Consider the following 14,151-nt stretch of genomic DNA (forward strand, 5'->3'; position numbering starts at 1 on the left):
CAATAAGTTCATCCAATTAGAAATGGCAGTATATGATGACCTATTAAATTGTGTGGAGACTTATACCTTCCTCTCAAAAACTACAATGACAAAACTTCAACATTTAAATCATAGCACATGGGCCAGAACTTAAGCTAACATATCACAATGACATAGTTGACCTAGGTGATATATGGCGAGGGGACATATGGCTGGTGCAACAACTGCAATTAGACAATATGCATACTACTCAAGTCCTCGTTAAAAAAATATTCAAATTGGAAATGAAGTAATTTCTAATAGACTCAACAATTTTATAATATGGAAATGCAGCCAACCCTGCTACAATATCATGCAATAATTTCAATTGATTTAGCTAATCTTTTTCCAATCATCGGCCAGCAGATGGGAACTTCATCGTTCTTTACTACAAAGTAGCCACTGTATTGAACATTACAATATTTCTGGAGTTCAATCTTAATAGCACCTATATGTATGTACTGAATGCTCCTATCAGAAGGAAGTATTCAGGGCTCAAGTTGAAGGTACACGCAGGGGCACAGAGTCCACCCACTTGTTTCAGAGGGTGGACTCAGTCCCCCCACCCGCTAAAATGATAAACATTGAATGTCCTATTTTAAGTTATGAATTAAAGCTGATATGAGGGATTGAAACACAGTTGTCAGGTTTGCAGGCCGGACACTTCACCACTGCACTATATAACATGATGAAAAATAACAAACAACTAAAGGTGAAAGTTCCAGGGAAATTATTTGTATTAGTTCTTGGAGTTTAAAACATGCACACCTTTTAATGTTTTCAAAAACACTATTAGAAGAAAATATTCTCTTCGTTTTCTGTGTGTGTTGATTTTATGAAAGGCAAATGCCATTCGTCCTGTGCAATTTGGGTGGTTTTGCAAAGACAATTTAATGAAATGTATAAATTTCACCTTGATATACTAATTTCTGGTGACGTCACATCCCTTTGCGTTTGTTAATGAGATCCCCCACTTTATTTTTAGGACTTGATCGCTAGAGGTAAGCCATATTATTAAAATGTTACGGCCTAGAACGTGTGACAGGGGTCAAAAGGATTAGGAGTTGCTTGCCTGGGTGCAACAAAAACCAATGAGCAACCCTCCAGCAAGACCCAGAAAACAGGTGGTTTATATACTAGGATCATAACTGCCACGAGGGAAAGAAGAAGTATGAATTCTAATGCCCACCAGGTTAGTCGACATCAAAATTGTCATATTGTAGGTCTAACCCTGGCATTGCAAGGGAAAAGGCTCATTGTCGGGTCATAAATAATCAAGGCAAGGGCAGAGCACAATATTATTCAGTATGGGAGCAAAGAATCAAAAGACTTGTGTTGTCTTATTTCTCAAAAAGTCAAAACTCTTAAAAACGTACAAGGTAATGAGAACATGCTGGCCAAAACATCTTCAAAAATTCAACAAGTGCTTGTTACCATCTCTTAATATGCCGAAATGAGCAAAGGTAGCTTACAGCAGAGCTGCTTGCTACCAACTGATTTTTATAAGACGTTCTCCAACATACTGAACCTGAGGATTTTAAGAGAAATAACCTTGATTAAGAAAGGCGAAAAGGGCACCGTCCTCGTTAAATAGAGCAAACTGGTTAATATTCATCAAAACAAAGAAAAAAGACAGGACAAGCTACTATGCGGCTCATATCACCCTAAAGGTCTGTCAAATATCCTTGGGAAGATGTTTTCTAAAATCCTTGGTAACCAACTAACTCTCATAAAAGCATTATTAGGATTGGGTGAAGAGCACAAATTGTTGCTGGTTGACACGACAGCCCACATTAATTGGTCGGTTGCAGTCCTCTATCTAGCAGAAACAAAGACATACCTACACCTACAATTTTGTTGGCTGATTATTTTGGCCTGAATCTTCAGACTGATGGAGAGATTATGGGAAATCAATTATAAACCTTTGTTAATATTAAGAACAGAATTCGAAAATGGAAAAATATGCCATTCTCAATAATTATCTGAATCAATATTGGCAACATGCCAATTCCTCTATAGTATGTGTACCTCTCTTGCATACAGTCTAAGCCCTTTTTAATTATTTACACGGATGCAGATAATGTATTATATGGGGGAGATATAAACATCCTCAATGGGCGTTTAAATGGTTTAGACATGCAAAGGTGGACTGGCTTTACCTGCATTTATTATTGATTAACCCAGCTGTCATAATACTATTTAGCATATGGAAATCATTATTGAGCTCTTCTAAACCAATCAGAATGCAGTGAATAACAACTCACAAGGCGTTCATTTTTCAAACGATTTACAAATGAAGGAATGCTTGGAGCAAAATATTCTGCAAGGGGTGATGTCATTTGACCCCAACCCGAAGTGACATCCCGGGAAGTGATGCGACACAACCTTTCAAACCCTTGACAGCATAGACCATGTCATCACATAGCATTGTTCCTATGTACACTATGATACATACAAGAATGAATCAGCATATGTATCGTTAATATCAGTGTATATAGGCCCATATTACAAAATTACTGTGAATGCAAGCAGACGTTCTTTATATAGAACAATATGCACACAATATCACCCAACCTGTGTTTGTACTCATTTATAGACCTCAGAAGGATCAAAGGCTGAGTTGCCCTGGCTGGGATTCGAACCTGCAGATCACACACACATCGCAGCAGAGTGTGCTGAACCCACGGAGCTATCTTACTGGCTATAGCTATCTTACTGGCTGTAGTTAAAAGGAGTTTCCATTTTTTTTAAAAAAAGTAAAACACTTTTTTTTCTTTTTAGGGGTAGCAACGGAGAGCATAGGGGTAGCAAGGGAGACCTAGGGGTTGCATTTGTGACTCCTGGCAACCCCCGACTGATGTCCCTAGGAAGAGGTGCCAGCTGTGGAAAGATTCGTAGGATTCTGTAATCCTATCCTGCTACAATGAATTTAGATATGAAACGTAGGGGCGTCCTACCACTTAACATTTACAACATCTTATCATTCATAGATGCCAGAAGCTATTTGCAAAGTATATTGGCTTGACGTATTCTGCTCTTGGCACCCAGTCTCAAGGCTGGCTGTTTTGCGTTTTCAGGATCAGTCTACAAACATACAAGAATACACCTTGTTCTTTTCTAAACAGCTCTCTTTAATTGGCTCTTAATTGACTTTCGACTTGTTTTACTTTTTGCTTTTTCTTTTTTGTTCACCACATAAGCAGTAAAATGGATGTGCAAATGGTTGCATTCATTGGTTCTTGGTTCAAAGGATACATATATACACACAAACCCGTAATCAACATGAAATATTCAGTGAAAAACAAATAAAACTATGTGGAGTGTGTAGACCGTCAGTTCAAATTGAAGATGGTCTAATTGTGCATTATTCACATTTGCAGACAAAGTACACCGAAACCTACTACTCATGCTCCGATGTGTGGTTCTAAGAAGCAGGGGCTACGCATGTGGCATTGTTTAAAACCTAACATAGGTTGAAAAACAGAGAAAATAAATAGGGGACCAATCCATAGGTCTACGCCAGGGTGGTGTGCCCTCAGTGTGTCAGGGACTCCTCAGCATCAAAGGTGCTTGGTCCAGTGGTGTTCGGCTCTTGGTAAGTGCCCCTTCTTCTGCGCCTCGGATTGGGTCTTTTGGTGTTTTAGGAGTGATTAAAAACCAAAATCTAGGGAAAGAAATTGCAAGGGTAATGAGTGCAATTGTAAAAAAAGAGACTTTAATTGTCGTGTCTGTTCCGAATAAGAGGGCAGGGACTAACCTTGGGTGTGTCCTGGAACCCTTGGGGTGGCAGGAGTGGCATAGACCAATTCCTGTATAGGTCTCCTAGGAGGCTGATGGTTATGCTGAATTAGTGTGCGGATTTTCCACTTTTCTTTGTTGTCAAGTTGACCCTCAGTCGTGTTCAGGCGTTCTGTGGGTAGAATGTATTTTGGACGATTTAGTTAAGGTGTAATTGCCCTTATTGTGTTTGGTGTTGCAACAGAATGAGAAAAGCGTGATGCAGGCCCCTTGATTTAAGATGGCCCAGTGGATTGAAGAGTCAAAAAGATGTTATCTTGTTAGTCTGCTTTCCCAGTAGGGATGTGCAAGGTTCCATACTGTGCGGGGTGGCTGCTGGTCGAGAAAAGAAGAGTTCCTTTCTTCTCTGTGACACACGCTGATGCTGAATGGATGGTATGTAGAAAGAGGAAAGGAAGGGAGAATGTTATCTGACGACAGTCCAGATTGTATGGAAATAGTGCGTGTATGTTGTATGGTTTTCTGTAGGATGTTCGCATGGGAAATGTACGAACATTTGTAGTGCGTACATTTCCCATGTGAACATTTCCATCGCTGACTTTTCCGCGACGGAATAGATCTGCGGTGTATACCTCTAGAGTTCTATGTTTGGAGGAGCAGTTTCTCGAGCTGGCCCGCTCATGCACCAGTGTATAGTGAAGACTGGGGTGCGGTGTATCCCGTTGCTATGCCAACCGGGTACACATTGTGTAGTTAGACTGGTGAACACAGCATAAGTTGGATCGATCGCACTAAGTTGCACACATGGACCCTGTCTGTACCGTGCCTTACGTGCAGGTACCTCACAGAGTGTGGTTGTATAGACAGATATCGGAGGGCATATTGGAGTTAACAAGCTTCTTGGAGCGGGAGCTATGTGTGCTGTGACATAAAGAGAAATCAGCCCCCTCTCTACTTCAGGTCTCTCAGTACAAGAAAATGCAGTGCTAGGCCATGGTCTAAGTATTACGAGGGGCCAGGTGGCTCCACAGGTTCCAGGGGGGTCATGCCAGCTGTGGTTTGGAACTAGGCTCTGCTTCTATGAATTTGCTGTAGGGGGCATGCCAGGGGTTCAGGTGCCAAAGCATATGGATGTGCAGCGACTCCGTCAACAGGGGACCCTCTGATGTGGCAAGGGCTGGGTTCCATGGAAAAGTATAGGCGGAGGAAAGGACCTCTATTCTATTATAGGGACAAGCTGGCATAGCCTCTTTGAGTCCTGTGGTTGTAGATTTTAATTTGGATGTCCACCACACTTCCTTGTGGCTAAGGGCGTTGCTAACATTAGTGTCATTGGTCAGCTTGTCAGTCACCCACCATCTGATATAGGCTGGACTATGTTGGTATTCCAGAAAATGGGAAACCAGCGGGTGATTCAGGGTCTTGCAACGGATTCGGGTGCAATGAATTTAGGGGCCGATTCAAGGAATTATTTGCGCAGGAAATAGGGAACTTGCACTCCAAACTGCATGCGAAATCCCATTTGTCGATTCATGGAATCGAATTCATGGGACTTTACCAGGACTTGCATGGAGTTCACGCAGGCTTGGCACATCTGTGCGAGCCGTCGACCATCTTGTGTGAGACACCACGCAGAGCATGGGCGTAGTTTGCACAGAGGGCCGGGAAGGGGCCTGAACTCAGAAAATGGGGAAGAACATGTGAATAAAAGTGGGTGTTATGAGGTACGGCCCGGAGGCAGTCCCTTCCCAGATTTTCGCCAAACAACACATATTCATGGAACCACCCGCGCAGCCTTTTGGCACAGAAATGGCCACACCAATCCCTTGATCATTACGCCGCCACCCAAAGGCAGGCTTAAGGACACTTGTGTTTAGGATTTGCAGCAAAAAGGTGGGTTTGCATGTCGGATTTAAGGGTGCGTGTATGCAACCGGGGTTCCGATAGAATTTAGGGGTGCAAGTACGCAGTGTAGCGGGGTGCAGGAATGGTTTACAGGCGGTGGGGGGGGGAGGTCGCACACAGATTTTCAGAGTTTAAACTGAGTTACGGCTTTTCATACGGATGTTGTTGGGGTGCCGGGAACAGTTACGGGGGACCCTGCACAGTGTCCCCGAGATGCAGGCCTGCTTGCAGTGGACCCCACGCAATGTTTGAAGGGTGCGTGTACTCGTATCCGGGGTGGGAAGACGCAAAAAAGGTAGTTGTTCTCGCTGATAATGCTTTGCGTGGGGCGTTCAAGGTGCTTTGCGAGTATGGTTACTTTGCGCAGTAAATACTATGAATGCGCACCAGCGCATTTTTTATTCTGAGCACAGGTTCGCGCAGTGTCCTTGTCGGCGCACGGCCCCTGCTGGATTTCTTCGCACATTTCCATGAATCGGACCCTTAATGTGAAATGACTGGGCGCATCTCTAGCAAATGGTCAAATGCGTTTGGGAAAAGTACCCAAGAACAAGATGTATGAAAATCTATCTCATATGTACACTGATTTCCAATAGGGCCAATGGCAAATTGCAACAACAAAACCCCACATTTCAAAATTGCTCTAAAACCAATGAAAATATTTCAGCATTTTTATGTCTGTTAAAAAGCACTAAATTTGAATTAAATGGGACCAATTTACCGCATATTCTGCATCACGCCAAAAATGCAGATGTTCTTTGTACAATGCATGGAGCTGCACGTGGCACAGAGAGAATGCTTACAGAGCAGCTGATAATATTTGGACATGGCGGAATCAACAGTGATCTAGCTGCTACCTTTTTTTTTGTTGTTGCTGTATTCCCAGGGCCATTATCGTTGGCGAGACATAGAAATTCCATTTGAGCATCAAGGATTATTAGATTGTAACAGATTCTGCTGTTACAAAGAGATGGCCCCAAAAGTGAACTAGCATGGACTGCTTGAACATGATTTGAGGGAAATTGAAGGAATATCCAAATAAATGTGTTTAGTATTCGTAACTATAACTTTGTAGACTGAGGTAGGGGTCATTATTGCAGGATAATCACCCACCGGCTCATACATTGGGGTCAGTGTCATCATCCCAAGTGATAAACACCTCTCAGGTGGTCTATCAGCACATAGTAAGTGCAATATAGGTTTAGAAGTTGTAGTGATGAGCTAAAAACACTTGTTCAATAGCGAGTAAAGTAAGCATGGTAGCAAATTAAACGCAATGTTATTTTTTAATATTTAAATAACATGGTTGTCGTTACACAATTTCATTGTACGCCTGGTTGAAGTTGAACGGTTTTAAACATGAGCGTGCACTGGCTGTAATGTAAAAACAGTTTTCTATAAAAGTGAACGCATTTTTCCAGGTTTCATCTTAGGTGGATTACATTGGATGCTGTCTGTCATGTTCATGGAGCAGTGCAAAAAAAGATACAAGCAGAGAGGGATTGTCTTGGTGAAAAACCCTGCCGAGTGACACAGCTGTTTCTGGGCATGCTGTAGGGCCTCCCAAAGCGAGGCAGGGTAACTGCTGGTACCATCCAGCAAGCCTGAGAGAGGGCCAGCTCCCCCCCACTATCGGGACATGGCCCCTCTCCACTCCACCACTTAGTCAGGAGACAGCAGTCTCCCTCCAGTACAAAGCAAAGGAAGGGCGAGGTGAGAAAATCACCTCACCCTTCCAATAAGCAGCAGGGTGCTAAGCACCCTAAGGATCTAACATAGGCAGGCAGAGAGATCAGGAACACACACCCCACCCCCCACCTGGGGAGGCAGACAGTCGGCTCTGCCGGCCTGGGGGCTGGGTCAGCCCCAAACAGATACACTTCAAAGACCCAGGGCTTATAAAAAGAGCTTCCAGCTCAACAGAAAATCACAATCTGTTTGTAGACCCTGAAGGGGGACTCAAACAGGCTGGAGGTGCACTGTGTTCTCCATTTCTTCTTCCTTTTCCGCAAAACCCTCCCTCCCTAGAAAAGAAGGGAGAAGAACAAAGGAAAAGAGGTACAGGGCACTGTACGGTGTCCACAACGAGTCGTGGGACAGGAAAGGCGGCACGGGCCAGAGGGGTCTACCTCTGGACCCGGTGCCCAAAAGTATGATATCATATGGATATGTGATTATTGTTATTATTTCCATAACTATATTTGTAACAATAAAATCCTACGGCCTTTTATTGCCAACACTTGCAAACTGGGTGGTCCAACTCACTATGCAGGGTGGGTGCGTTGGTTATGGCATTTTTGCATGCATATGGGTCCAGCAGTTACTGAATGAAAACAAACTTGTTCCGTCGTTTCCCCGCCTACTTCTGAAATCAGAATGACCCATGAACACACTGGACACAGCGCGACTCCTCTCGGCACCCATCCACATGCCCGACCTCATGGGTTGCCCTCTACCCGAGCCTGGCCAGCCCAGCCCTGCTAAGCCTTATTTGCCAAATACACACAGGCATTGTAATCTTACTCCGTGACCTCCAACGCTCTGGACTTCGGTGCCGAGGGCGTTCCCACCACCAAGGCATTGAGACTAGAATAATGGTAAAAGGGCGGCGCTATATAAATGACAACTATAATGCTGTACAACAAGCAGTCAATGGTCATGGGCTACTCCCAAGCATTCCGATTCCTTTACAGCTCAAAAATAACATGCATGTCCTAGTCTGTGATCATTATTTAACTGAAGGAAGTTTGGTAAGGTGGGAATGTAAAATGCTATGGCTAGAGATCTTTAGACAACCGTACTGCTCATTGCGCAAAGGATTATTGGAAAGTCAACAATGTAATGTTGCCTCACTGGCTAACAAAGAAAGGGTCGCACAGATACGGACTTACAAAGCAGCTGTGAATTACAACCTTGTTTTTCTTTCTTAATCAGCACACCTATCACCGTTTCTTTGAGCGCATTTAAACACACATTTAGTTCAGTGTATTAAGCATTAACCTTTCGAATCAGAAAACAAAAGCGCCTAGAGAAAACATCCCAAGAAGAGCTACATTTTCGTTGTTTACGCTTTTGCCGCGACAAAGATAAACGAGGCTACACCAGGCAGAATACGGTTAGCTTTATGCGGGTTGCCAGATGTGTACACATGTGCAAAGGAGGACAGTTGGCGTAAAGTTCTATACAAGGGTAGATTGCACAGAGGAGAGCCCCTCCATTTGCTCTGAAGTGTCCAGGTCTGATAGCACAGCGAGTAGAGCGCTCGCTTTGACACCTGTACAGAGCCTGCTGATGCAGGTTCGAATCCCGGCAGGGCCATATTCAGCCTTTCATCCTTCCGAGGTCAATAAATGAGCACCACACACGTGGGTAATAATAAGCAGCACTCAGAAACCTGAGGGTTCATAGCGCTATATACATGATAAACTATTATTAATAGTCCATGCAATAATCAGTCTTCCAACCACGTGCACAAGTGAAAAGGAGAAAACAGTTGGAAGTCAACGTGACTCTTCACTTGTTCTCCAGGTATGGGGAAAAGTGTAAATCAATTGCGGGAGGCAAATCCAGCCCTCACGTATCCCGTGAACACGCTGCTCTGCCTTTTATCAGAGACACAGGGGTAACATCACTGAGCACCACTTGTTGCTGGGGTTTGAATAATGGCAAAGCATGTTCGTGTTACCCGGGGAGGGGGGACTACTGGCATGGGCAGAAGAGACCGTGCACAGCAGCACTGCCCCACAGTCTCCCCTGTCCTGCCAGGGTTCACCTGCAGGGAGCGGTCACGTTCTTCCGTCCCACCATCGTCTGCTTTTACAAGCATAACGTTTCAGGCAGCTTCCTGAGGAATTCATTACCACAGACTTGAAATGCCATGCTGGCGGGAAGGCAGCCGTATGTGGCTGGCCTGTGACCATGGGCGTAATTTTAGGGGGGGACGGAGGTGTTTGTCCCCCCCAACTTTCAGGGCACACTATTTTGTCCCCATTCATTTGAATGAGGCACCTTTTTTTCCAGAGGTCATGTCCACCCCAACATTTTCAGCAAAGTTTCTCCACTGCCTGTGACTAGGTTCAGAGACGTTTTTATGTGAGGGCAAAAGGGGCACTTGCCCAGGGCCCCCACCTTGGAGGGGGCCCCACAAAGCTCCCTGATCTAAAGATGTAAGATTCCTTTGTTCACCAGACTTAAATAGGACACATCAGAATATTTTATGGCATGCTGCTAAGGTGCTAAATATTGCCTGTCTTTTTTGGCAAGTACATTCTGCCTCGGTCAATTCATCATACAACGCCTTCTGTGTTCACTGTGGTATATATACACTTTGTGTGTTCCTTGCAGCACACCTCCTGGAGCATTCTTTCCTTCCTGTGGGAATTATGCTCATCACGTGCAATAGCCATATTTGAAATGCATATTGGTAAATTGAGTACCACAACGGTTCAGAAGTTAGCTCAGTGTGTTAAGCACTCATTGCAGAGATATGTGTTCCTTTGCAAGATTAGAATAGCACATTCATGTAAGGCTGGCTGAGCCTTTTCTATGTCTGAAGCTTATAAACCTGCCTGTTTATGTACCTGCACCAGATCGGGGTTGCTATAAAAACGAACATATCATCCTTATGGTGAAGGTCTAGAAATTGGTTTGTTCAGATGGGGTGCTGTAAAACCTAGGCAAGCGCCTCCAACGATGAGCATAAAATGTTAGTTCAACAATAATCATTCATGGTTGTATCCTGGCTTTGCCAGCAGACAATACAGTGATCCTGGTCAAATCATCTAATATTTCGTAAATTAGTGTACTGTCTTCTGTGAAGTTTGCCTCCTCACATGCTGGTGGCATCGTTTCACCCATTACTTGATCTTTCTTCTTATGTAGGCTATTTGAGTGGAAGCCGTGGTAGACAGAAGGGAGCGGACCAGATGGTGCAGAACTCGGGCAAGCATATTTTTTTTTTCTTTGTTGCAAATCTTATTTGCAAGCATATTTTAAAGTCTGCTCGTTTGACACTAAAAACGATTTGCATTTTTGTAAAAGTCTAAGGGTTTTCTGTACTTTTATAAATGACAATTTCACAATCCAGTGTTTTGGAACTATCTAAAGCTTTAAAATACAAAAGACCAACCCATATTACATTTGTTAAATCACACTGATTGGTTTGCTTGGAGAGAATGAAGCGAGAATCATTTTGTTTTACCCCTTCTGTAATATTTAGTTTTTAAAAATGGTCATGTTTGGTAATGTGATTGGTGTACTTTCCAAGTCAGTTTTATAAGATAGGATTTTAGTTTATGGTAAGAATTGATCATGAAAGTGTTCAAATGCCAAAATTCCAAAATCCCAGATTCACCCCTTAACCAGTGCGTGTAATGCTGGGTTCCTAAACGTTCCAAAATTGTCAGCCCTTCAGAGTGATTTCCTTCTCAGGGCATGATCTTCAAAACAGCCTCACTCATGGCATCAATGGCTACGGTGTTGCTTGCACTATAATAGTGAGCATTGATATATTGCCCACTACAGGCACTTTATTCTTTTGATCTTTAATGGCAGCACTATTTGAAAACCATGTCCCACTTCTAATCTCAGTCTGTCTGGATACAGACACCTTCCTGGTATCTTCTAATCTGCATCCACTATCCATGCTATGGTATGTGTAGCTTTCTCCTTCCTACCAATTGGTCTCTTCTATCCACGCATGAGCACGTTTGCGTTCTGTGAGGAGGCTAATGTGAGTGCTCTGTCTATTCTGGGTTACGTGTACCTTTTACTTACAGTCCTGGAAAATACTACAGACTGCATACCTTCCTGGGTTCCATTGATAAAAATATACATGCAATTATCAAAAAAAACGAAGTTGTTACTCATTTATCGACCTCGGAAGGATAAAAGGCTGAGGTGGACTTGCCGTGATTCCAACCTGTGACTTCAAGATCGCAGCAGTAAGCGCTCAACCCACCGAGCTATCTCACCGGTGTAATAAAAACAATTTACAACGATTAGTCTAAACACTTAGTTTGACTACACTGAAGAAGAACGAGTAGAAACAATCGCGTTGATGTACAGCACTGCCCTGTCCTTTGGTACCCATGCGAGCTAGAGTAATCCAACCACAGTACGCCAAGGTGTGCAGGCTCAGTAATGGGCGTACCGGTCAGTGCCGGGGACGAAGGGATGAAGTTTGGTTTAAAGCAACGCCTTCCTGTGCGTCCCTTGAACACGCGGCTCTGCTATGGATCAGACACACGAGGGTGACATCACCGCCCACCACTTACTGCTGAGGCGGTTCGAATAACAGCTTGGTCATGTTATGCCAGATGGGTGGGGGGAGATCATGAAGCGCTCCCCAGCACCGTGCGTCGCGTGCGGGAGGATGTGGGAAGCCCTGGCGCGCGCGCAGGCAGCTGCACAGTGGCCCCTGCGCCCCCGAGGCTTTACCTGCACACAGTGATCAGGTTCTTCCGCTCCACCGTCGCATTCCTGCTGATGCTCTTCCTCCTGGAGAAGCTGAGGCTCAGCGAAGCCATCTCGGGCCGGTGCCTTTGTTTCAGCAGCTGGTGCTCTGCCTCCTCTCGTGGCCGGAGGGAGGATGGATGGATGGATGGATGGGCGTGTTCAGCCCCACGGCCGCTCCATGCAGCAGTGTCCGTCCCCCCAGTCCGTAGAGCCCCCCTTCCCCCGCCGCTCCCGGTACCGCTGCTGGCAGCGGCGCACGGGAAGAGGCGAATGCAGCGCCTCTCGGGGATCGCAGCACCGGAGCAGCGCTACAGTGCTTGCGCTATCTGGTGGTAGCACCTGCAGGTCCGCGCACACCAGCTCTCTTCGCAGCGGCGCAGCACGACCCCAGTAGGCGTCTGCCCCTCTTTGTACATTCACCTGTCTGCGTGCGTTGCAGGTTTCGGAAGAGCGCCGTGCAGTGACCCTCAGGCGGCACCGAGCTGAAAGCAAACAGTGTCTAACCACGAGCAGCCTTCAGTCCTGCTGCTGTCACATCACGAGACCGGAAGCATCACGGCACGTGGAGCACAGCTGAGAAGCTCTCAATACGCAGCGGTGCGAGATTGGGCAAGTGTGCACTCTCGCCACACTGTACTTGCTTCAGCTGCCCCCCCCGCCCCCAGTCTTTTGTTCCCAGCAACGCAGCTGTAATGGGAAGCAGTTTGATTAATGTCTGCAGCAAACAGTGTAGGGGTGGTCCTTCCTTCCCAAAATCTCGGCGCGCTGTAGGTCTTGTTGATGACTGTTTGACGTGCATATGGCGTGCACATTATGTGCATTACCCAATGTCATATGTTAGCTAATAAACCACTCCTGGCTTTTAGGCTCATCTCATAGTGTATTCTGGTAGTTGTAGTTCAGCATTTATAATCTGCACAGGAACGGAAATTGACAGAAATGACGGAATATGATTTTAGATCTATTTCTCAATATGTTTAAGAAAAAAAGACTGAGACCAAATTAGTGATGTGAGGTCAGAAAAGTGGGCAGTGGTTTGGCTGAGTTCCGAGATGGTTTTTGTTGTGCACAAGTGAATACCTTTACCTGTGCCATTTCGGAGGATTTATACCATGCACACAGATCTTTGTTCAACCTTTATATGTATGCTTGAATTCCGCCAGGGCAGTCTCAGTCTTTCAGTCAATAAACGGAGTCCCATGTAGTGGGATAATAGTAACATGTGTTACTTGCAATGCTGTCTAGCTCGGGGCACTCGCTGTGATACAGTGAAGTGTCCTCCTTGCGCCATTCAGTCTCCAGCCCATGCCAGCCTTTGTACTCTGGGCTTTTAGGTGGGTCCCTTATTATGCACAGACCACCACAGTTTCATGCTGGAAACCTGGCCAGGGAGCACTCTGACATGTCACCGAATGACTTAAGTGACAGATGTACCTGAAGGCCATTATGTGAGATGGGGCACCGTCCCATTTGGGATCCTGCAGGGGCCCTCTGTCCATTCAGGCAATAGGTGGGAGTCTGGGACGTCCCACTGGGGAATCCTGACAAGTCCTAGGGTTGCGCTGTGGGTCTGGAGAGGGGACTTCAACTGCACCCTGGACCCCACACTAGACAGATCAGATGGGAGTGGCGCACAGCCCTCGAGGGAGAACACAGACACTTCAGAAGATACTAACATTAGGTTTTACAGAACTGTGGAGGAAACGTAAGCGGGGCATACAAGGGTTCTGCTTCTACGCGCCACCTCACAGAATATGGATAAGGGAGGAGCACACACAGGAGTTTATAGACTCGCAATATATGGGTAGGACACTCTCACATCATGCACCACTGACCATTACCCTACTGGGCAGTGGGCCGAGGTCAGTGGTACCCACTTGGAGACTGAGACGCTGATGGATCTGGCGTTCAGAGAAAGCACGTGGGAGGTGGTGGACCGATACTATACAGAAAATGAACAGTGTCTTGGACTATGGTTTGAGAGCCTTTCAAAGTGGCGCTGAGAGTGCATGGTCAAGACTGCAGGGTGATGAA

The 14,151-nt window shown here is 45.4% G+C and overlaps 1 protein-coding gene across 1 annotated transcript in view; it reads right to left on the reverse strand.

Annotated features, from left to right (window-relative positions):
* RUNDC3B (RUN domain containing 3B) overlaps window positions 1-12,724 on the reverse strand; it is a 1,211,775-nt gene extending 1,199,051 nt beyond the window's left edge. The window contains exon 1 of the mRNA XM_069648386.1: window positions 12,100-12,724. Coding sequence (XP_069504487.1) covers window positions 12,100-12,188 — 89 coding nt within the window. The 5' untranslated portion in view covers window positions 12,189-12,724. The remainder of the gene's footprint in view (window positions 1-12,099) is intronic.
* Window positions 12,725-14,151: the final 1,427 nt, after the last annotated feature.

This window comes from Ambystoma mexicanum, chromosome 2q (genome assembly GCF_040938575.1).
Source record: "Ambystoma mexicanum isolate Mex_15411 chromosome 2q, UKY_AmexF1_1, whole genome shotgun sequence".
Taxonomy (NCBI): Eukaryota; Metazoa; Chordata; class Amphibia; order Caudata; family Ambystomatidae; genus Ambystoma; species Ambystoma mexicanum.